Here is a 26,031-nt window from a genome sequence, read left to right on the forward strand (position 1 = left end):
TCCCCCCGGCAACCATTGGTTGTTTTGTGAGATTAAGAGTCTCTTTTGTTTTGTCTCCCTCCCAATCCCATCTTCTTTCATTTATTCTTTTCCTACCCTCCTCATGATCCACGTTGTCCCTCAACTTCTTCATATCAGAGAGATCATATGATAATTGTCTTTCTCTGATTGACTTATTTCACTAATCATAATACCCTCTAGTTCCATCCATGTCATTGCAAATGGCAAGATTTCATTTCTTTTGATAGATGCAAAGTAATACATTGTATATATAGTCCATCTCTTCATTATCCATTCATCTGTTTATGGACATCTAGGTTCTTTCCATTGTTTGGCCATTGTGGACATTTGCTGCTATAAACATTCGGGTGCATGTGCCCCTTTGGATCACTACATTTGTACCTTTATGGTAGATACCCAGTAGCACAATCCCTGTGTCATAGGGTAGCTCTATTTTTAACTTTTTGAGGAACCTCCATGCTGTTTTCCAGAGTGGTTGCATCAGTTGCATTCCTGCCAACAGTGTAGGAGGATCCCCGTTCCTCTGCATCCTCACCAGCATCTGTCATTTCCTGACGTGTTAATATTAGCCATTCTGACTGGTGTGAGGTGGTATCTCACTGTGGTTTTGATTTGTATTTCCCTGATGTGGAATGATGTGGAACACCTTTTCATGTGTCTGTTGGCCATCTGGATGTCCTCTTTTAGAAATTTCTGTTCATCTCCTCTGCCCATTTCTTGATTGGATTACTTGTTCTTTGGGTGTTAAGTTTGATAAGTTCTTTACAATTTTGGATACTTGCCCTTTATCTGATACATCATTTGTAAATATCTTCTCCCATTCTGTCAGTTGTCTTTTGGTTTTGTTAATGGTTTCCTTTGCTGTGCAAAAGCTTTGATCTTGATGAAGTCCCTAAAGTTCATTTTTAACCTTGCTTCCCTTGCCTTTGGCAATGTTCCTAGGAAGATGTTGCTGCAGCTGAGATCGAAAAGGTTGCGTGTGTTTTACTCAAGGATTTTGATGGATTCCTTTCTCACATTGAGATCCTTCACCTATTTTGAGTCTATTTTCATGTGTGGTATAAGGAAATGGTCCAATTTCATTTTTCTGCATGTGGCTGTCCAATTTTCCCAACACCATTTGTTGAAGAGACTTGTCTTTTTTCCATTGGACATTCTTTCCTCCTTTGCCAAAGATTAGTTGACCATAAAGTTGAGGGTCTATTTCTGGGCTCTCTATTCTGTTCCATTGATCTATGTGTCTGTTTTTGTGCCAGTACCATACTGCCTTGATGATGACTGCTTTGTAGTAGAGCTTGAAATCCGAAATTGTGATGCCACTAACTTTGGCTTTCTTTTTCAAAATTCCTCTGGCTATTCGAGGTATTTTCTGGTTCCATATAATTTTTAGGATTATTTGTTCCATTTCTTTGAAAAAAAAAAATGGGTGGGATTTTGATAGGGATTGCATTAAATGTGTATATTTTTTTTTTAGGTAGCATAGACATTTTCACAATATTTCTTCTTCCAGTCCATGAGTATGGAACATTTTTCCATTTCTTTGTGTCTTCCTTCATTACTTTCATGAGTACTTTATAGTTTTCTGAGTGAAGATTCTATGTTTCTTTGGTTAGGTTTATTCCTAGGTATCTTATGGTTTTGGGTGCAATTGTAAATAGGATTGACTCCTTAATTTCTCTTTCTTCTGTCTTGTTGTTGGTGTAGAGAAATGCAACTGATTTCTGTGTATTGATTTTATAACTTGACACCTTACTGAATTCCTATACAAGTTCTAGCAGATTTGGAGTGGAGTCCTTAGGGTTTTCCAAATATAGTATTATATCATCAGCAAAGAGTGATAGTTTGAATTCTTCTTTGCCGATTTGGATGCCTTTAATTTCTTTTTGCTGTCTGACTGCTGAGCCTAGGACTTCTAGTACTATGTTGAATAGCAGTGGTGACAATGGACATCCCTGCTGTGTTCCTGACCTGAGTGGAAAAGCTTTCAGTTTTACTCCTTTGAAAATGATATTTGCGGTGGGTTTTTCACAGATGGCTTTGATGATACTCAGGTATGTGCCCTCTGTCCCTAAGCTTTGAAGAGTTTTGATCAGGAAGGGATGCTGTACTTTTTTTTTTTTTTTCAGCATCAATTTTTTTTTTCAGCATCAATTGAGAGTATCATATGGTTCTTGTTCTTTCTCTTATTAATGTTTTGTATCACACTGATTAATTTGTGAATGTTGAACCAACCTTGCAGCCCTGGAATAAATCCGACTTGGCAATAGTGAATAATCATTTTAATGTACTGTTGGATTCTATTGGCTAGCATTTTGGTGAGAATTTTGGCATCTGTGTTCATCAAGGATATTTATCTATAATTCTCTTTTTTGATGGGCCCCTTGTCCGGTTTTGGGATCAAGATGATGCTGGCCTCATAAAGTGAGTTTGGAAGTTTTCCTTCCATTTCTATTTTTTGGAACAGTTTCAGGAGAATAGGAATTAATTCTTCTTTAAATGTTTTGTAGAATTCACCTGGGAAGCCATCTGGCCCTGGCCTCTTGTTTATTTGGAGATTTTTGATGACTGTTTCAATCTCTTTACTGGTTATGGGTCTGTTCAGGTTTTCTATTCTTCCTGGTTCTGTTGTGGTAGTTTATATGTCTCTAGGAATGCATGCATTTCTTCCAGATTGTCAAATTTGCTGGCATATAGTTGTTCATAATATGTTCTTATAATTGTTTGCATTTCTTTTGTGTTGGTTGTGATCTCTCCCCTTTCATTCATAATTTTATTTATTTAGGTCCTTTCTTTTTTCTTTTTGATAAGTCTGCTCATGGGTTTATTAATCTCATTAAGTCTTTCAAAGAACCAGCTACTAGTTTTCTTGATTTGTTCTATTATTTTTTGGTTTCTATTTCACTGACTTCTCTGATCTTTATGATTTCTCTTCATCTGTAAGTTTAGGCTTTCTTTGTTTTCTTTCTCCAGCTCCTTTAGGTGTAGGGTTAGGTTGTATATTTAAGACCTTTCTTGTTTCGTGGGAAAGGCTTGTTTCACTGTATATTTTCCTCTCAGGACTGCCTTTGTTGTGTCCCACAGATTTTGAACAACTGTGTTTTCATTATCATTTATTTCCATGTTTTTTTTCAATTCTTTAATTTCCTGGTTGACCGATTCATTCTTTAGAAGGATGCTGTTTATTCTCCATGTATTTGGGTTCTTTCCAAATTTCTTCCTATGGTTGGTTCTCGCTTCAGAACATTTTGGTTTGAAAATATGCAGAAAATGATCCCAATCTTATGAAACTTCTTGAGACCTGATTTATGACCCAGAATGTGATCTATTCTGGAGAATGTTCCATGTGCGCTAGAGAAGACTGTGTATTCTGTTGCTTTAAGATGGAATGTTCTGAATATATCTGTGATGTTTTTCTGTTCCAGCATGTCCTTTAAGGTCTTTATTACCTTGTTGATATTTTGCTTGGATGATCTATCTATTTCAGTGAGGGGAGTGTTAAATAATATTATTATTTTATTATTGTTGATGTGTTTTTTTGATTTTGTTATTAATTGGTTTATATAGTTGGTTGTTCCCATGTAAGGGGAATAAATATTTAAAACTGTTAGATCTTCTTGCTGGACAGACCCTTTGAGTATGATATAGTGTCCTTCCTCATCTCTTATTATAGTTTTTTGCTTAAAATCTAATTGATCTGACATAAGGATTGCTACCCCAGCTTTCTTCCAATGTCCATTAGGAAAGGTGAATTTTTTTCCACTCCATCACCTTAAATCTGGAGGTGTCTTTGGGTCTAAAATGAGCTTCTTGTAGACAGCATATTTATGGGGTTTTTTTTTTATGCATTCTGATACCCTATGTCTTTTGATTGGGGGCATTTAGCCCATTAACACGCAGGGTAACTATTGAGAGATATGAATTTAGTGTCAGTGTATTGAATAAGGTGACTATTACTGTATATTATCTCTGTTCCTCTCTGATCTACTACTTTTAGGCTCTCTCATTGCTTAGAGGATCCCTTTCAATATTTCCTGTAGAGCTGGTTTGGTGTTTGCAAATTCTTTCAGTTTTTATTTCTCCTGGAAGTTTTCATCTCTCCTTCTATTTTCAATGATAGCCTAGCTGGATATAGTATTCTTGGCTGCATGTTTTTCTCATTTAGTGCTTTGAATATATCATGCCAGCTCTTTCTGGCCTGCCAGGTCTCTGTGGATGTCTGCTGCCAGTCTAATATTTTTACCATTATATTAGTTATAGACTTCTTATCCTGGGCTGTTTTCAGGATTTTCTCTTTGTCACTAAGACTTGTACATTTTACTGTTAGATGACAGGGTATGGACATATTCTTGATTTTGAGGGGGTTCTTTGTGCCTCCTGGATTTTGATGCTTGTTTCCTTTACCATATTAAGGAAATTCTCGACAATAATTCTCTCCAATATACCTTCTGTTCCCCTCTCTCTTTCTTCTTCTTCTGGAATCCCAATCATTCTAATGTTGTTTCATCTTATGGTATCACTTATCTCTCAAATTTTCCCCATGTGGTCTGGTAGTTGGTTTTCTCTCTTTTGTTCCACTTCTTTATTCTCTGTCATTTGTTCTTATATATCACTAATTCTTTCTTCTGCCTCATTTATCCTATCAGTAAGAGCCTCCATTTTTTATTACACCTCGTTAATAGCTATTTTTAAAATTTCAACTTGGTTAGATTTTAGTTCTTTTATTTCTCCAGAAAGGGTTTTTTATTTCTCCAGACAGGGTTTCTCCAATATCTTCCATGCCTTTTACAAGCCCAGCTAGCATCTTGAGAATTGTCATTCTGAATTCTAGATCTGACATATTGCCAATGTTCTATTGATTAAGTCCTTAAGTCCTAGCCTTCAATACTACCTCTTGTTCTTTTTTTTTTTTTTGTGGTAATTTTTTCCTGTCTTGTCATTTTATCCAGATAAAAATATATAAAGGAGCAAATAAAATCCTAAAAGACCCCATTAAAATGTGGTTCAACCAAATCAGAAGAGACCCCAAATTGTGGGAGGGAAGAAAGGGTAAAAGGAAGTTCAAAAATAAAATTAAAAAAATGAAAATTAAAGAAAAATATAAAAAAGAAAATATATATATTAGATAGGTGAGTAGAATACAGTTGTCCACTTAATTTTGGGAGAATTTTGGTGTCTTAGAAGAAAGTATCTCCCAAAATTTTAAAGAATGGAAAAAAAAAATATATATATATACACAAAATAAGAGTAAATACAATGAAGGGTTGGAATATGAATATAAAGATTATTATTTTTTTTTAATTTCTAAAGAAGGAGTTGGTAAGTTCGTTGGGAGAATAAAGACAAAGAAATTGGAGAGAATTTGCTCAGGATGGAGTCTAGGACAAAGCCTTGTGCTAGATTTAGGGTATATTTTGATCTATTAGAAGAAGTTGTATGCCAGATTTTTGTAGAAGAAAAAAACCTATGTGTATACAAAAAATAAATTTAGATACAATGATGGATAAAATATGACTATAATAATGAAGGTTCAAAAAGATTTTTTTTTTTTCAAAAAGATTTTTTTAAATGAAATGTATTAAGATAAATTAGTTAAAAAATCATTAAAAGAGGAAAGAGTAAAAGTTTAAAAATTACTATAAGAAAAAAATAAAGTTAAAAAAATTAATTAACTCTGTAAGACTAAAGAATCATGGGGAGAAAGCCATGATTTCCATGTTTTGTTTTCTCCTCCTCTGGAATTCCACTGTTCTCCTTAGTAAGTGAACTTGGTCTTGCTAGATTTCTTGCTGATCTTCTGGGGGAGGGGCCTGCTATAGTGATTCTCAAGTGCCTTTGCCTAAGACAGAATTGCACTGCCCTTACCTGGGGCCGGGCTAAGTAATCTGCTCAGGTTCGCTTTTGGGAGCTTTTTTTCCCTGAATGCTTTCCATAGAGCTCTGGAGTATGGGAATGAAAATGAAAATGGTGGCCTCCCAGTCTCTGGCCTGGTGGAACCGAGAGTTCGGTCCCCATTCCTCAGTGCACTCTGGGAGAAAAGTGCTCAATCACTCCTGTCTCCCTGGCCTCTGGCCACACTTCAAGCTCACCCAGCCTGTGACCAAGCCTCTCTGTCTCTGGCACAGAATCCACCTGGAATCTCCAAACCCAGTAGATCCCTGTGCTCTTCCAGGGGGTTATCTCCAGATCTTGTGAGGTCTCTGCTCACAGAGCAGTCGCCTGACAGTGCCACCAATCACAATTTAAAGTAACCCCAAGTTGATAGCTCACTCATCATCTCTGCCTCTGTAGCTGGCTTCCTCACTCTAATACCTGGGAGCTCTGTGACACTCAGACACCCCAGATCCTTCTGTGACCCCGTGGGACCTGAGACCATGCTGACCCCACATGGGCTTCACCCCAGCTTAGCCTCTGGAGCAATCTCCCTCAGTAGAGCAGACTTTTAAAAGTTCTGATTTTGTGCTCCATTGCTCCACCACTTGCTGGGAGCCTGCCCCTTTGGCAGTGGTCTATCTTCTCATCACTTTGGATTCACTTCTCTGCAGGTCCTACCTTTTAGAAAATGTTCGATTTTCTGTTTCTAGAATTGCTTCTTCTCTTCAGTCTCCTGTTGGAATTTTAAGTGCTTGGAATGGTTTTGTAAACTGTCTTGCTGATCTGCTACCTGATGTCATCTCAGCCTGCTACTTCTCCACCATTTTGACTCCTCTGATAGAGTAATTTTAATAGAATACTTATTTATTTTCTGTTCATGGAAAATAGATTTTTAATAGTTTTTGCTGTATGGATTTTATTCTGTACAAATGACTGTTAGATTAAATATTTATCTGATTTTAACAACTTTATTGATATATATTCCTCATACAATATAATTCCCTCATTTGAAATATATAATGTAATATTTTTTGGTGTAGAAGGCTGTGAATCATCATTATCAGATTTTGCAACATCTTTGCTACTCTAAAAAGAAATTCCTCTGGGTGTTATACTCAAACAATGAATCATGGAACCCTACATCAAAAACTAATGATACACTATATGGTGACTAACATAATAAAAATATAATAAATAAGATAAAAATTAAAAAAAAAAGAAACTTCATACCTGATTTAGTCACTTATCATTCACCAGCAGTCCCAGTCAAGTGTAGCCTACTTTCTGTTTTTTTTTTTTTTCTTTTCCTTTTCCTTTTCCTTTTTCTTTCTTTTTCTCTTTATCTCTCTCTCTCTCTCTAGATTGCTCTCTTTTTTAATTTTTTTTTGTTTGGTTTTGTTTTGTTTTTAAGAGAATTAGAGATCAAATTCCAGAGCTTTGGCGGCAGGGAGCAGGAAAATGTGAATCTCTTAAGCAGACTCCATGATGAATGTAGAGCGCAATGTAAGGCTCAATCCAGGACATTGAGATCATGATCTGAGATGAAATCAACAGTCCAAGACTGAACAGTTTGACCCACCAAGGGGTCCCCAAATCTACTTCCTTCCACTATAGATTAGCTTCTCTAATATTTTGTAAAAAAATAATTATACAATGTATTTTCTTTCTTAACCCTTTGAGGAGCTGTCACACTATTTTCCAAAGTTATTGCACCATTTAACATTATCACCAGCAATTTATGAGAACCCTAATTTCTCTACTACCTCATTAAAACTAGATACTGTTTTTTGTTTTATTTTTGTTTTGATTCTTTTTTATTCTAGACATCCTAGTGGGTGGAAAGTTTATCTCATTATGGGTGAGGTTTGTGTTTCCTGTTATCTAAAAGTATTAAACATCTTTTCATGTTCTTTAGCTATTTGTATATTTTTATGGAGGTATGGTTTTTGGCATATATTGCCAGTTTATAAGATTTCTTTAAAAAATTAATTGGCATTATTAAGTTCTTTATACAACTTAATATATCTGAAAACAAGTTCCTTTTCCGATACATGATTTGCGAGTATTTTCTCCCAATATGTGGGTTGGCTTAACACATCATTGATGATATATTTTTCAGTACATAAGTTTTTCATTTCGGTAAAATCTAAGGCACTGTTCTGCCTATTTTTGCTCGACTTGATACAGATTTTTTTTTACATATATTGGAAAGGTTTTGTTTAATTTTTGATTATGTTTTTTAGTAATAATTTTTTTTCTCTGAGACAAATAACACATATAATGAATTGCAGACCTTTAAAGTATATGGTTTGATGCATTTTAATAAATGTATATACTCCCATAGCCAATAACAAATTCCAGAAGTAGAATATTCTAATTAACTCAGAAAATTCTGTCATGCTCCTTTACAGTTAAGTCCCTCAGATGTAACTATTGTCTGTGTTTATGTCACTCTGTCTTAGTATTGCCTATTCTGTAGCTTCATGCAAATTCAACTACGCATCTACCACTCATAGAGTATGGTCTCTTTCTTAAAGGATTTATCATGCTGACATGCATATCATTATTCCTTTACATTTCTTAACTGAATATTATTCTGTCTATTGCATCAACTTCTTTCTTTCAAGTGCAGTGTATTTGCCTTTAATGTGATTATTCAATTTGGGGGAATAAGTTCATCTTATTCTAGTTGACTTTTCTTTCCCCTTTATAACTTATTTTATTTATTTTCTATATTTTTCTGAGCTAATGGAATAGATGGAGTTTGCCTAATACTAAATTTTTGTGTTCTTCTTAACGTCTTTTTAATAGGTGAATGTTTCTAGAGCAGTTTCAGGTTCACAGGAAAACTGAGCAGAAGCAATGGAGATCTCCTTCATCTCTTCTGATTACAAAGTAAGCAGAGGACTGAATAGACCTTTTCCCAAAGATACACAGATGGCTAACTGTACAACAAAAGGTGCTCAACAACACTCATTCTCAGGGAAATGTATATCAAAATCATAATGATATATCACTTCACATCTGTTAGACTGACAATTATCAAGAACACAAGAGATAAGAAATGTTAATGAGGATGTAGAGTAAAGGGATCCTCGTATGTATATATGTATGATGCATATATTTAAGTTTTTGTTTAAATGCCAGTTTACTAATATACAGTGTAACAGGTGTTACAAGTGTGCAACTTAGTGAGTGTACTACTATATGCCCATAACATATCTACCCTGTCATCCTACCCACCTACCCTCCTAACCATCAGTTTGTTCTCTATACTTAAGAATCTGTTTGTTGATTTGACACACTTGCTCTGTTTTTTCCTATACTCATTTGTTTTGTTTCTTAATTTTCAGATGAGTGAAATCATATGGTATTTATCTTTCTATGACTGACTGCTTTCACTTTGCATACTACTTTCTAGCTCCATCCTTTTCATGGGAAATGGCAAGATCTCACTTCCCATTCTGGCTGATAATTGAGTCACATGCCATTATATCTATCTATCTAGCTATCATCTATCATCTATCTATCTATCTATCTCTCACTCACCATATACCTAAATAAAGCATATACTTTCCAATTAATCATTTGATGGACACTGCAGCTATTTCCACAATTTGGTTATTGGGGATGATGCTGCTGTAACCTTGGCATGCATGTGTCCCTTTGAGTTAGTTTATTGTATTCTCTGAAATGAATGAATTTTAGAAGTTCATGATACAACCCCTGGTATGCATCTATTCAAGGCATGGCTGTGAATCTGCTCTGCTCACTATGAGCATCAAATTCTATTGACAATTTTAACTTGATAAGGCACACTACCCCTTTAGTAATGAAGCACAAACAAAGAAAGAAAATGGCTTCTTGCTGCCAAAGTAAGTTCTCTCACACTCTAGATACAAGGATACTGAGTATTTCTGAATGCCTCTTAAACTTTCTTTTATTCCATTGATGCAACCCAATTTTAGATAGAATTATATATATTTTTTTTCTTCAAGGTCGTTTCTACCTTTCTGTACTAAAATCGTGGAAAATATGTTGTATCTATGGTGTATTGTAAATTCTTATTTAGTGTGGACAGCACAAATAGTTGTACTTCTTTCCCCCCTTAAAGTTGTAGAAGTCTCTTGCTGTAGCCCCTATTTAATATTCATAGAAATTATCTGGATATCATAAGGACTTTTTAATACTACATTTAGAAAATCCTATACATAATGCCTCTGTTATACTAATAGTCAAAAAACATTAAAGCAATTATGTAATAAAAAAAATCACATATATTCATATACATATATAGCCTTTTGACTTTGGGTTCATTAGGATGAAACATTTTTCAAGATGAACTAATGATATAATGAAAAGAACTTCTTGACTCACAGTTAGTTCCTTTGCTCTGAATGTGATCAAAGGAAAGCAGGATTCTTTAATTGATATGTGCTTTAAGAGAATTAAAAGCCATAGAGAACAAGTCCTTCTTCTTTTTTCTTTTTTTCTTTCTTTCTTTCTTTCTTTCTTTCTTTCTTTCTTTCTTTCTTTCTTTCTTTCTTTCTTTTTCTTTCTTTCTCTTTCTTTCCAGCTCTTTATTGTTTGAACAGTTGTGATTGCATAAATATCTTTCTCTCTACCAAACTAGGGTGTAGACTAAGATGTGAGAAGTATTTCATAATCCATAGTGTCAGAGTTGAGCTCTCAGATAAAGTAAGAACCAGGCTGCCATTATGAGGAAGTTTGAGGACAGAAGTACAGAGAAAAGTAAGGAAATCAGCTGCCTTTTTAAGAGTGCATCCAGCAAGTCAAAATAAACACTATTGTATTTGATATGTGTACAGGTTAAGTAATCAACCAAAGTCCTTAATTCATCTTTTGCTTTCTGAGGTAATTTTGATATGCCAGAGCTTTCTCATGGCATTTTTCACTTCTGCATTCCTCAGGGTGTAGATGAGTGGGTTGAGAAAAGGGGTCCCAATAGTATAAAATACAGTCACTATCTTGTCCATGGGAAAAGTGGTTGGGGGACGTGTATATATGAATATACATGGAACAAAGGTTAAGATAACTACTGTGATGTGAGAAGTGCAAGTCGAAAGAGCTTTTTTCCTCCCTTCTTCACTGTGATTTCTCAAGGAATGCAAGATGACAATATATGAGATTATCAGAATCACAAAACTGCTTGAGCAAAGGGCCCCACTGTTGGACACCAACAGTAGGTTGATCCTATAGGTGTCCATGCAAGCAAGTTTCAGCAAGGGCTGCAAATCACAGCAGTAATGATCAATCAAATTGGGTCCACAGAAAGGCAGTCTCAAGGCCAGGATAATCTGGGCTATAGAATGGATAAAAGACCCTATCCATGCAAGAATAATAAGGATGGTGCAGACCTGTCGTCTCATGATGGTTGGGTAATGTAAGGGCTTACAGATGGCCACATAACAATCAGCAGCCATGAGGATGAGCACAAAGACATCCATACAGCCAAATAAATGTAGGGCAAAGACTTGAGTCATGCACTCATTGTACGTTATGATTTTTTTTGCAAAGAGTGAATCCACAAGTAGTCTGGGAGCTATGGATGTTGAGAAGCAGAAATCTGTAAGGGACAAATAAAATAGGAAAAAGTACATGGGGCTCCCAAGTGTAGGATTGTACTTGATGGTCACAATAATAAGCAAATTCCCTACTACGGTTCCCACATAAAAAATGAAGAATATTACAAATACCATTTTCTGTCTCATGGGATTTTGGGTCAATCCTAACAGAATGAACTCAGTTATGCTGCTATTTTGTTGCATGATTTCAGGCAAAGCAGAGAAATTGAAGGTTAGAAATAATCTACAGATAAAAAGTATTATGAAATGACTACTCCATTTGGAGATCAATCCATATGATCATGAATGTGTGAATTACCAGTGTTGAATCCCTTACCTTCTGTGTTGTTTTCTTCTAAATAAGGTGAGAGTCATAATATTTACTCACAATCTATTCACCTGAGTGCTTACAGAAACAATGAAAGTCAATAATAAAAATGTATGTGATTCTTCAGGCATAATAAACATTAATCTGGGGAATTGGTATGAGATGGTATCTTTCTGAAGTGAAGGTCTCTCTTTAGTTTACAGCAAGGATCCATTAGGGCAGGATGTTGCCAAATAGAGAAAACTCCTACATGATTTACATAATGCTTTTTCACACTTTTTTAGCCTTGTAGTTCAGTATTCTGAACAATCAACAAATAATGTAGAAACTTTTGATAGTGCTTTCATTAGGACACCTAAAAGAGAGAGAGAAATGAGAGAGAGAGAGAGAGAGCAAAACAGAAAGAAACATATTTTAGTTGTGAACATGCAGTCATTTGGTCCAATCCATTATGAAATTTATTTTAATCTGTTATCTAGACTGTTTATTTCCTGTGCTTAAACTGTCAATAATTTCTAGTTGTTTAGAGTTTTAAATTCAGTTTCTACCATAAACATTTTATCCCTTTTAAAATTATACTATATAAAGGATAACTTACCATTTTAAAAATATCCTCTATGGTTGTTGAAAATACATTGTAACGATGCTGCATTAAAAATAATGCTTTTTAATACCTTCTCTTAGTAAATAGTTTATTAATCACCTTAGTATATTAGTGGTTCATAACAACTGTCTTCTGGCATAGGCTTCAGGAACAGCAAGATTCCTAGGACCAGGGTAAGATTTAAATGTCGGTGTCAGAATGTGAGTCACTGTAGAGACAGTTCTGGACTCATGGCTCTTAACCACATCATGCCCCAACCACACTGCTAATCTCTTAGGAGCCAGATAGGCTCTTTGTCCAACTCTATGGCAAACAGGAATAGAATCTTGTCTGTGGTTTCTAGCAGTTAAATATTTTAAAAAGATATCTATCTTCTATCCACCCAACTACTTATTGATATATGCTGTATTGATCATTTATCTATCCATCTATCAACCATCTATCATCATCTATCTATCAAACTCTATCCATCCAGACCTACTGATCTATCTATATAACAGAGATACAAACCTAGACATTTGTATAGTTCACATAACAGATATAAGAAAGTCTTACATTCAAAGGGAGCAACATAAGAGAGACAATTTTATTCTGTTTACTGCTAAATTTAACATCTAGGAAAAATGTACAAATCTATTAATAAGGATTAATAAAGCAAAAGAAAGATTTAGGAGAGTTTCCTATTGATACCATCCAATACTTTTCAGTCCAATCCAATACTCACTTACCACCAAAAAGGGAAGCCTGCTTCATCCCAAGTAAAATCATTATCTCCATGGAGCACTTCCTTGGATACTCAAATGCATGTTATTTCTATTTTCTTATCTCTCCACCAGGAGCTGCTGGGCATTTCTGTCATTTGGTCTTCTCAGTTTCCATTGTAATCTATGTTTAGAAAACCCCTAAACTTTCTATTCTTCCACAAATGGCTTTTTTGTGTTAGTTGCACACTGTGGCATTGATCAGATTAATTTTCTGTGAGTTAGATACACAATTATATTAATTCCTAACACTAATCTTAGCAGCGTTGGTAAGAGTTTACGAGGTTAGGATGTTCAGTTCTCCTCCTTTCTTCTCAAGGAAATTTGGCCACTCTTTGCTCAAATGAGAATTAGGAAAAAAAAAAAAAAAACGTGTTTCTAAAATTCGGTCTGATCTCATTTGATGTCACTGAAGCTCAGGTTCTCACATGTATGCCTGAAGAAGCTGGACCTGGATGCATCCCACATTTTCTGAAATCAAATCTCACATGCAATGTTGACTGAGAAATGATTTCCTTTGCCTTTCTTGCAGTAGTATTTAAATATGAATGATACAAAATATTGGAGTCTGGGGAAGGTAATTCTCTGAAATCTCCCCTTTTTTTTTTTATTTCACCCTTCCTTTTTAATTAAAAATCCTGAGCTAGATGTAGTAAAGAACTTAATCCTCAGTATGTATTAACAGGTTATGGGAAAAAGGTGATCTCTTCTTGAAATTAAAGGTGAACATTTGGGCCATAAAGGACATCTTTTGGCTAGAATAGAAAAATAATAATAATAAAAACAGTGATTATCTAGTGATCTAGTGGCCAGGACATGGTTCTTGATACCATTATCCAAGAAAATGAACAGAATTTCTTAAGTAAATGGATGATTCTAGGTTTGGGGCAGGGAATGTACAAGATGAACTGGAGCATCTTGGAGTGATGGAAGATAAGGAAGTGCAAACACACACACACACACACACACACTGTGATAAGAATATGGCAAAGGGACACAAGAGCAATGGGAAGAGCCCCTAGTGACAAAAGCTGGAAAACATTGAGGAACAAAATAAATGACACTGAATTGAAATGTACCTCATAGTTTAAATAATCCATAAGTTTATAATGATATTAAAAGCTTCAATAAGTAAGTAATCAATAGGGGAGACTAGACAAATCTCCCATAATAAAAGAATCCCTAATGATACTGGTGTTAACTCTGCTCTCAAAGGAATGTAGGCTAATTCTGTCCCTTATGTGTAGAGTGTACACAAATGATTTCCATCCAAAAGGCTCACTGTGGAGTGGGATGGAAGGAGTCATTTTAGAGATCAAGGTTAACATCAACAATGATGAGTCACATTGAAAGTATGTACCCACTGGCATGATCTGATGCAAATGGAGCTTGGTCTCTGTGATCTTTCTCCTAATAACCCATAACCCTGTCTGATCTTGAGTAGAATATCAAATAAATCCCAAGTGAAGCTTTTTATATAAAATGTCTTACTAGTTCTGCTCAAAACAGTCAAGTTCATCAAAAACAAGAACACTGGAGCAGAATTCTTGTGGTGTGCACTGCATTAGCTATAGCAATGTCACATCATTATTGTACATACATCAAAGTATTAAAGTGCTGTATGTTAATTGTACTTGAAATAAATAAGAGAATATCTAGAGAAACTCACTGTCTGGAGGTGCTGAAGAAGATATGTCAATTGAATTTAATGTCGTATGCTGGATGGGATTCTGGAGAAGAAAAACACCATTAGTGAAAGTAATCTGAATAAAATATGGTTGTTAGTTAAAAATAATGTGTTCCCATGAAGTCAATTTGCTTGTGAACTAATGTACTCTTCTATGTAAGATGGAAACTGAGCACAGAGCATATGGGAAATCTCTTTTTTACCATTTACCTGTTAATATAAACCTGTTATAAAATATGACGTTTTTTAAACATAAATGGCTTATTTCACCTAACATGTCACCAGTGTATTTCTGTTGTAGCATGACTCAGGGATCTTCCTTTTCTATGCTGAATAATATTTCACTGTATGTGTACCACATTTTGTTTGTTCATATGTTGATGGACACTTAGGTGGCTTACCTATTTTTGCTAATATGACTATTGGTGTTATGGACATGAAGGCACACACATTTCTTCCAATCCTCACTTCCAATGCTATTGTTATATACCTGGAGGTGGAAATTAGAGATCACTTGATCATTGTATTGTTAACTTTCTGGAATGTCATACTGTCTTTCACAGTGGCTGCACCATTTTTACATTCTTATAAGCAGAATACACATATGTCTTTAGTGATGTTGAGTACTTTCTCATCTGCTTATTGCCCATTTGTATATATATATATATTTTTTTTTAAAGATTTTATTCATTTATTTGACAGAGAGAGATCACAAGTAGGCAGAGAGGCAGGCAGAGAGAGAGGAAGGGAAGCAGGCTCCTTGCTGAGCAGAGAGCCCGATGTGGGGCTCGATCCCAGGACCCTGAGATCATGACCTGAGCCGAAGGCAGCGGCTTAACCCACTGAGCCACCCAGGCGCCCTGTATATATATTTTTTGATAAATGTTTATTCAAGAGTTTTGTTGATATTGAGGCTTAGGAATCCCATGAATTGACTTTTCACTCTATGGATTGTGGCCTTTGATGTATAGAAGCTTTTAACTTTGAGCTTATTCAAGTCATTTGTTTCTTCTGTAAGCTTTTTGTGTGTGTCATATGCAAGAAATTATTTCCTAACATAATGTCTTTAAGGTTTTATTAATTTACATTTTCTTCCAAATATTTTACAGTTTTAGCTCTTACACTTAGGTTTTGATTCATTTTGAGTTTATTTTGTATATGGTGTAAGTTAAGCCCCACGTTTACTCTTTTGCATATGAATCTCTAGTTTTTCCAAACTATTTGTTGGAAAAAACATCCTTTTCCTATTAGACGATGTTGACACCCTTGTAAAAAGTCAGGTGACCATATAGGTGATGTTTTGTTTTGGGGATCTCCAATCTATTCCATTTTTGTAGGTCCCTGGCTTAATGCCATTAACACACTGTTTTCATTACTATAACATTATGATAAGCTTTAAAATCAGGAGATGTGAGACCCACGACATTTTCTTTTCAATTTTTTTTTTCTTTTGACTAAAGATCTCTTGAGATTCCATGTGAAACTGTCAGCTGATTTTTTTTATGCTCAAAAATTGCCATTGGAGTTTTGATATGGGTTGTATTAAAACTGTATTGTTTCATGTATTACTGACTTCTAAATAATATTGAGTCTCCTGATCCATGAAGATGTGACATCTTTCAGAATACACACACACACACACACACGCACACACACACACACAATGATCTGTTACAAAGAATTCGGGTTTTTTTAGATGGAAGCTGAAGAGTACAAAATCTGCAATGTCCCATTTTGAATCTAAACACCAGAAACTGTTAAAATCATAATTTTAGAGCTGATATAAGAGCTGATGTCCCAGTTCAGGTCCATGGGCAAGAGATCTGCATATTAGGAAGAGTTACTGTGTCAGAGTGGAAGCCATCAGATAGGAAGAGTTTGCAGGCTCTCAGGCAGGAGAATCCCCTCAGACTCATAGAAGGTTAGTCTTTTATAATTTTCAGGCCTTCATTTGGTTGAATGAGGAACCACTTTAGTAAGAACAATCTACTTTATTCACTCTCAAACTTTATTTAAAGTTTATATAACTTTATTATACAAAAGTTAATATCATCCATAAAAATCTTAGTCATAACCAAAAGCAATAGTCAAACCAATATCTGAGCATCCTGTGCTCTAGAGAAGTTAACACATAAAATTAACCAGTCCATTGTTTATCCACACAGTATGTGTGTCTGTGTCTGTGTGTTTGTGACATACAAAAATCATACCTAATCTCCAAATAAAGACTATACACAGTTATAATTCCACCTAACATCGTACAACTCTCCTGCATGCAAATGAAAATGCACCAAATACTCCACAAGAAGGCAATGGGTGATTTGTACTTTCCCCTTGATGTTTACTTAGCTAAAAACAATGATGGAAAATAAAAATACAAAAAAGCTATAGCACAAATTCAATATATCTTCAGTTACATGCTAAGGTAATAAGAAAGGGAAGAAAATTTTTTTTCTTTATATATATATAATTATATATATGCACACACATAAACATATTCGTAATATAAAGAGTAAATAAAATAATTATAATCTTCATTTTTTAACAGTCCCATGATTAATTTATAATTACTTTCTTCTATTATTCATTCTGTATTCAATGTGCCTTCAGCAGGCAGGAGAGCTGGTTGTGTTTCTTTAGCTGATGGGGTGACACAAACCTTCATTCCTCAAATGTCTGGGTTATTAGTAGTTATGCCTGAATTGCATTGTTTTAGTTTTCCTTTGACCTTGATCCCAGAGTGTGGTGATACTAAATGTAGTCCTATGGATCTCCTGTATTCTAGATGTACTCTTCCTTATTTCCACTGTGCAGTAGTAGTCCAATTTCCTCTTGGTTGCCAGGATCAGTCACCCCAGCCAGCACAACAACTTAACTCCTTTACCTTTAGATTCAAAGACATGAGCTTTTTAAAGTGGTCAGGCAGCAGTCCTAACACTCTGTTCAATAGAGTTGTGTCTCCTGTTGAAAATTTTCTCCCACTGAATGAAGACCTTGAAGCAAGAAGAGCATAAGTAAAAGGGAATAGGAAGCAAAAAACTTGATAGTCGGTCACTAGAGTTAACAATGTGTGGTGCTTCACCCATTTATACCCTTTGATTAGAGGTCTGGTTATGGGAGTTCAACAACATATCATGGATGCTGATTCAGAGCATCTAGGGCCTTCCTGAGAAGTGAGGCCCCTTGTTTCAACTCTGGGATGTACCTGGGTTGTACTATAACTAGTCCTGCAGAAGTTTGTTCCACCATTTTAGGAGACTAATTGCTTCAAAAGGGTGGGAAATATGGTAAGACCAGTGAGTTCCATGAGTTTGGGCCCATTACGGCACTTGATTTGGTATGAACTAAGATTGGTGATCAGAAGCAATCTGTGTGAAATGGAATGAATGTGGTTAAACAATTCTCTAAGTTCTCAATGGTAGTTTTGGCAGAAACATTACATGCAGGGAATGCAAATCCATATCTAAAGGATGCGTCTATAGGGCGGTAAGAACAAATCACCACCCTCCAGTGTGGAAGGAGTCCAATGTAATCAACCTGCACCCAGGCTTATCATGCCAAGGAATGATGCCATATGGGAACTTCAGGTTGCTTCTACTGCTGAAAGATTTGGCACTCAGCCATGGTCATGCCCAGGGTAACTTTGATGGCTGGAATTTCATGCTGTAGAGGTCATGTACATCCTCCATCTCTGCCACCATGACCACTGTGTACATGCACTCATTGAGCTATGATGGGAGTGGATAGTGAAAGAGGCAACTGGTATGCACAAAATGGGTTATCATACCCACTTGTATATTAAAATTGTCCTCTGAAGGTCAGTCCTTGACGAGCATTCACAAGGTCAAAGATGCGTGTTTTTACTTATTCAGAAAGCTATGTAAACATGCTTCTTCCTTACATGTTCTTGTTACAAAGTTTCCATTTTATTTTCCCAAGTCCCTGTTTATTCAGCCAATCCTTTGACATAAACCCAGGCATGGGTAAACTTTCTACATCAGGCCATTTCTTCTTCTAAGAAAGGAGAGAACACCATGTGCCTCACTTCAAGTTCTACCAATTGAAAGACATTCCTTCACCCCTGACCTTCATGGATTTTCCAGAATGTGGTTGTAGTGCTGCATCAAATTAGTTTTGAGCTGCACCTTCATAATACTGCAGAATTTTCTATATACTAGGTCCATGTCTTTTCTTCTTCTACAGTTGGTCATAGTGAATCCCTCGTATGACCTTGGGTGAGGGTTGAGGCGAAGGCACTATAGCAAAATTGGGAAATGTGATCATTTGGACACTTCATATAAGTTTTTCTTGAGTTCTGTGTTGGATAGGTCACTTATACAATAGTCCCTCCATATGTGTGTGTGGGGGAGAGATGTGTTTCAAAACCCCCCAGTGGATGTCTGAAACTATAAAAGCTAAAGAACTTGTTGTATAATTTTTTTCGTACATATATATCTAGGATAAAGTTTAATATACAAATTAGGCACAATAAGATATTAACACCAATAATAATGAAATAGAAAACTTACAACAATATACTGTGAAAAAAGAGTTATCTGAATATGGTCTCTCTCAAAGTACCAGAGTGTACTGTACTCACTCTTCTACTTTTGATGATATGAGATGATAAATTGTCAGTTGTGAAAGAAATACTTGGTGAACTTCAAAACTGTACCCATGTAAACAGCCTGATGAGGAAGTTTTCCAGAAAATGACCTTGAAGAAAAAATAAATCACCACAAAACAAACTTCTTCAACCTCTATGTTCTGAGAAAGAGCCCAAGAAATGAATTGTTTCATTGTTCATTTTTCTTATGGAATAAATCTAGTACACCAAGTTCCCAAAGATAATGAAATTGTCTGAAAGAAAAACATAACAAGGAAACAACATTTATTTCTCAGTCAAAATAAATGGATAATGATAGTAGTTGGAAAAGGAAAAATGGGTACTCACTGCTGCTTGGCATGAATATTTACAGAAATTGAGGTGTCATATTGTGATCACTTTACCTCCATTTTTAGCCCATTCATTCACATTATATGAAGAAACAAAGTCCAGAGACATAAAGCAATTCTCTAAGTCACACATCTAACCATGGAACTCAGGCTTTTTTAATTTTTTTTTTTTTCATTTGCTTGTTTTTAAGAATTTAGTAGTTCTCATTCTGTGTAAGACAACCAACTAATTTTGAATCAATTAAGAGTTAGAGGATATGGTAATGTTCATATATCTAGAAAGGGTCATCCTATCTTTGCCCCAGAATTAAAAACATGTTCCCATATTTTCCCTTCTGAATACTGCCATGAGTGTTCAAGAAGTTGAGTGTGGGTTATCTTCATGGGTTTGTCTTAAAATACAATCTATGATCTTTGAGTCCATGAAATTATGGTCCCTTATTTGATTTCGAGCTCTTATAGTCAAGAGGTGGTGGGTATAGTTAAAAAGAGGACAAAAATTGTATACTTCTCCTTCTGAGACCATTGTGTTATAATTTTAGATAAATTCTTTAGCTTCATGGGGCTTCTGTTACCCCATTTGTGAAATTAGAAAATTAGTATTATTACTGTTATCATATGAGGGGTTACTTGTACTATCAAACTAGATCCATTCTTTTAGCCTGGGGTAGCAATGAATCTCTTAGGAGGAGGCAGAGATAAAAGTAGATAAAGCAATTAAAGGAACTGTTGTAGACATAAAAAGGCCTGTTGGATTTGAAAGAAGGAAAAGTGAAATCTCAAGCGATTTCTTGTCTTAACTCTCAGTGTTTGAGGATTTTTTTAAGAATTACTTGTAAACACCTATCTGTTAACTAGAAAAAAAAAAAAGTCACAGGGGAAAAAAAAAAAAAGAAAAGAAAGGAAGGACTCTGCTCTTAATCTCACTAATCCTTTCATTGTCCTTTTAAATGTTCAGGTCTTAAGGTAGTTTATACTATTCTCCCACTCAGGATGTATTAGATATTTCAAAGAGGTCATCACTGGAAATGCTTTAAATGGATTTAGGAAGAAGTCAGTACCAGATGCATCTTCAGTACCGGGACATCAGGTGGTCTAGTGAGGCCACCTGAATATATGGATGGAATGGTGTGTGAGCAATAGTTTTGATTTAAACATACAAGTTCTTACTCTAACTGAGCCACAGTTGTAAATGATTCCTCTAGTGGTAGGTTAGGATGGCATTGCACAGTGTCTTAGACCATCATTAGAAATTCTGTCTCTCTGAGGCCACATCTCCTTCAGTACTCTGCTCTCAGCTGTCACTTTGCCCCAACGTTGTGCCTGGCTCTTTCTGCTTTTGAGACACTGCCAGGCTTTGTTTCCTTAGATCTGTGTATTATGGCTAATAGAGTAGTCATTACTAGTGTGTCTTCTCTTATATGGTATGAAACAGTGTTTATATCAACAGTAAAAATCATAATAGTAATAATAATTCAAGTTTACACTCAAGAATACACTCTGTTTCTAAATGTTTGTTCTGCTTTGTTTCTTCCTTTGACTACCTTCACCATTTCATCCACTTTTCTTATTGCCCACTATGGTAACCATCAATATGTTCTGTGTATCTGTGAGTTCAGGTTTTTTTTGTTTTGTTTTGTTTTGTTTTTGTTTTTGTTTTTTTATCTGAGATCAAGGTTATACTAAGCAACTTTATTGTGGGAAACATTTCTTATTTTTTTTTTATTTCTTTTCAGTGTAACAGTATTCATTGTTTTTGCACCACACCCAGTGCTGCATGCAATCCGTACCCTTTCTAATACCCACCACCTGGTGAGTTCAGTAAGTTCAGTTTTTAGATAGATTTTTTTTTTCTGATTTCCCATATTAATGAGATCTTACAGTATCTGTCTTTCTGTTTGATTTATTTAGTATAATTTCCATAATGACCGCTTCCTTTTTTCACAAATGGCAATATTCAAAAGGAGAACAATATCTAATTTTTATGACAGCAGACCTTGGGGGTTGTTTAGTCGGAGCTGGACTGGCGAGGATCTCAGGCACTAATGTTTAGTTCTCACCCACATCTTCAGCTGGGGCTTTATGCTGTGCTCCTCGAGCACCTGGAGCATGGAATTCTCCAATAGCCCATAGAAACTTTGCCTTTGGTGGGTAGTATTGTACTCTGCACTTGGCTGCTGAAGCACATGTCCTGAGTCTAATTCATAAGGCACCATTTTGAAGATTAGAAACAGATGGCCTTTTCTCATGCCACAAGCGATTTATTTACCAATAATGAAATTTCTATGAGCTCTTCTGTATGAATGATACAAACTAAATTTTAAACATGATCTTGATCATTTAAAATTTTAATTATGGGATGCCTGAGTGGCTCTGTCATTGAAGCATTTGCATTTGACTCAGGTCATGATCTCAGGGTCTTGGGATCTAGCCCTGCATTGGGCCTAGAGCTTGGTGGGGATCCTGCTTCTGCTGCTGCCTGCTTCTCCCTCTGCTTGTCTGCTTGATCTGTCTCTGAGAAGTAAATAGATAAAAATATTTTAAAGTAAACAAATAAACATTTTATTTATTTATTTCTTAAGCCGAATTATAACCCCGGGTTTAAGGAATTTTTTTAAAGATTTTATTTATTTACTTGACAGAGACAGAGAGATCACAAGTAGTCAGAGAGGCAGGAAGAAAGAGAGGAGGAAGCAGGCTCCCTGTTGAGTAGAGAGCCCAATGTGGGGCTCGATCCCAGGACCTTCAAATCATGACCTGCGCCGAAGGCAGAGGCTTAACCCACTGAGCCCCAAATAAACATATTTTAAAGAATAAAATAAATTTTAACTGCAATGGAATTCCAAGTTATACACTAACTTTTAAGAATATTTATATATCTTTTGTTCATGGGAAATAAATTTTTAAGAACAGTTACTATATGACCTTTTATTCTGTACATATGATCAATAGGATTAACATTTACCTGTTTTTAATGTCTTAACTGAGATACATACCACATACTAAACAATTCACTTATTTGAAATATATAATAGTATAGAAGGCTGAGAAACAACCAACATTAACTAATTTTACAATATCTTTGACACACTAAAAAGAAACCCTATTCTACTTGCCCCTTTTAGTCACCTGTCATTCCTCTCCATCACCATCACTAGCAGTCCTAGGCAAGTAGTATTCTATTTTTTACATTTATTTATTTATTTAAGAAAGAGAGCTCACATTCAGGAGTAGAGGGGGAGGGGCAACAGAGATTCTTAAGCAGACTCCATGGTGGGTGTAGAACATGATGGGGCCTAATCCCATGATCATGAGTTCATTATCTGAGCTGAAATTGAGTCTGAGCCTGAACAGACTGAGCCAGAAAGGGTCCCCATAATCCACTTTATTACTCTATAGATTAACTTTTCTAGACATTTCATATAAAAGGAATTAAGTATGTTTTCTTTTTTAACCTTTTTCTTTCATTTAGTATTAAGTTCTAAGCGTTAGTTTCACCCATATTGTGGCAATTATCAATATTTGTTTCCTTTTTGTTGATGAATCACCTTCCATTTTATGAATTCATCAGTTGTTTGAACTGTAGATGTTTCCTCATTTTAGCTCTTATGAATAATGCTGCTACGAATATTGGTTTACAAGTTTATGTGAGGATATATTTAATTTCCATAGGGTAGTTGTTTAAGATGAGAATAGCTAGGTCATTGTTGTTCTATGTTTAATCTTCTGAGGCACTTCCACATTGTTTTCCAAAGTGGTTGCACCATTTAACATTACCACAAACAATTTATGAGAACTCTAATTACTCTACCAGCTCACTAAAACTCATTATTACCTGATTGTTTTGATTCTAAACACCCTAGTGGGTGGAGAGTGATGTGTCATTATGGTTGAGGTTTGCATTACCGATTATCTGAAGGTGTTAACATCTTCTCATGTTCTTTTGGACATTTGTATATTTTTTTGGAGTAGGGTTTATTCAGATACTTTGTCAGTTTTTGATTTGGGTAGTGCTTTTCTTAAAATTATTAAGTGGTAGGAGTACTTTATAGAGTCTGAAAACAAGTTCCTAATCAGATACACAATTGCAAAAAAAAAAAAAATGTTGTCTTGGTGGTTCAGTTGGTGAGGCATCTGTCTTCTGCTCAGGTCATGATCTCAGTCAGGGTGTTGGGAACAAGCCCTGCATTAGGCTCCCTGCTAAGTAGGGAGTCTACTTCTTTCTCTCCCTCTCCCCCAGCTTCTCCTCTTACTTTATCTTTCAAATAAGTATAATCATTAAAATATATACATACATGATTTACAATTATTTCCTCCCAATATATGGGTTGACATTACACTTTGTTGATGATGTAATTTTCAGCACAATAGGCATTAATTTTTATGAAGCCTTAAGGCAGCCATTAAAAGTCACTATGAGGTACTCTTTTGCAATAAAATATTTGTATATTTTCCACTCAAGGGAATGAAACTTTTAATGACAGTCACTGTTCTTCTTTTTTTTTTTTTTCCTATGAAAATGATCACTAAATTTGAAAGGGATTTTTTTTGGAGGGAAGAGACTTAGTTATATCAGTAAGATGGTATTTTAGTAATATAAATCTTTTTGTGAGACAAATTTTACATGTAATGAAATTCAGACCTTTTTAAACATAAAGTTTGATGAGTCTTGATAAATGCATTGTTCACATTGCCATTAAGAAATTCAAGACCAGAGGAGTCAAGATGGCAGAGAAGTAGCAGGCTGAGACTATTTCAGGTAGCAGGAGATCAGCTAGATAGCTTATCTAAAGATTGCAAACACCTACAAATCCAATGGGAGATTGCAGAGAAGAACAGCAATTCTAGAAACAGAAGATCAACCACTTTCTGAAAGGTAGGACTGGCGGAGAAGTGATTCCAAAGCCCAGGAAGATAGACTGCAGGGGGAGGGGCCGGCTCCCAGCAAGCAGTGGAGCAACGGAACACAAAATCAGGACCTTTAAAAAAAAAGTCTGTTCTGCTGAGGGACATCGCTCCAGTGGCTAAACCAGGGTGAAGCCCACACGGGGTGAGCGTGGCCTCAGGTCCCACAAGGTAACAGAAGGATCGGGGGTGTCTGAGTGTCACAGAGCTTACAGGTATTATAATGGGGAAGCTGGCTACAGAGACCGAGCTGAGGAGTGATCTCACAGCTTGGGGTTACCTTGAACTGGTCGCAGGCTCTGTGAGCTCAGAGTGAGGCCAGAGGCGAGGGAGACAGTAGTAATTGGGCGCTGTTCTCTGAGGGCGCACTGAGGAGTGGGGCCCCGAGCTCTCGGCTCCTCTGGGCAGGAGACCGGGAGGCTGCCATTTTCATTCCCATCCTCTGGAACTCTACGGAAAGCATTCAGGGAACAAAAGCTCCAGAAAGCGAACCCGAGCAGATTAATCAGCCCGGTACTGCTAAGGGTGGTGCAATTCCACCTGGGGCAAAGACACTTGAAAATCACTACAACAGGCAACAAGAAATCCAACCAGGACCAAGTTCACCTATCAAGTCGTGCAGGCTCAATACCAAGGAGAGCAGCAGATTTCGAGAGGAGGAGAAAGCAAAGCACAGAACTCATAGCTTTCTTCCTATGATACTTTAGTCTTGCAGTTATTTTTTTTTTCTTTTTCAATTTTTTCTCTTATTCTGCTAATTCTTTTTTAGCTTTTACCCTTTTATTTTTTAACATTTTTAACTAGTTTATCTAATATATATATATATATATATATATATATATTTCTTTTTTATACTTTTTCTTATTTTTTTTTAATTTTTTTTCCTTTCTGAACCTCTTTTTTATCTCCTTTCTCCCCCCTCATGATTTGGAATCTCTTCTGATTTGCTTAAAGCATATTTTCCTGGGGTTGTTGCCACCCTTTTAGTATTTTATTTGCTCCTTCATGTAGTTTTATCTGGACAAAATGAAAAGGCAGAAAAATTCACCATAAAACAAAAACAAAAACAAGAGGCAGTAATAAAGGCTAGGGACCTAATCAATACAGACATTGGTAATATGTCAGATCTAGAGTTCAGAATGATGATTCTCAAGGTTCTAGCTGGGCTTGAAAAAGGCTTGGAGATATTGGAGAAATCTTCTTGGGATATATAAAAGTCCTTTCTGGAGAAATAAAAGAACTAAAATCTAACCAAGTTGAAATTTTAAAAAGCTATTAATGAGGTGCAATAAAAAATGGAGCCTCTAACTGCT

At 35.8% G+C, this 26,031-nt stretch overlaps 1 protein-coding gene and 1 long non-coding RNA gene across 2 annotated transcripts in view; one reads left to right on the forward strand and one right to left on the reverse strand.

Moving 5' to 3' along the window:
* The window catches only part of LOC309873033, a 697,683-nt gene that overhangs the window by 69,311 nt on the left and 602,341 nt on the right, over positions 1 to 26,031 (forward strand). The gene's annotated exons all lie outside the window — the stretch shown is intronic.
* LOC309872925 (olfactory receptor 4C11-like) lies at positions 10,749 to 11,681 on the reverse strand (the record flags this gene model as incomplete). The annotated part of the gene is made up of 1 exon (XM_082747894.1): positions 10,749 to 11,681. The coding sequence occupies one exon, from the start codon at positions 11,679 to 11,681 to the stop codon at positions 10,749 to 10,751; it is 933 nt and encodes a 310-aa protein (XP_082604020.1).

Source organism: Mustela nivalis (genome assembly GCF_964662115.1).
Source record: "Mustela nivalis genome assembly, chromosome: 9".
Classification (NCBI taxonomy): domain Eukaryota; kingdom Metazoa; phylum Chordata; class Mammalia; order Carnivora; family Mustelidae; genus Mustela; species Mustela nivalis.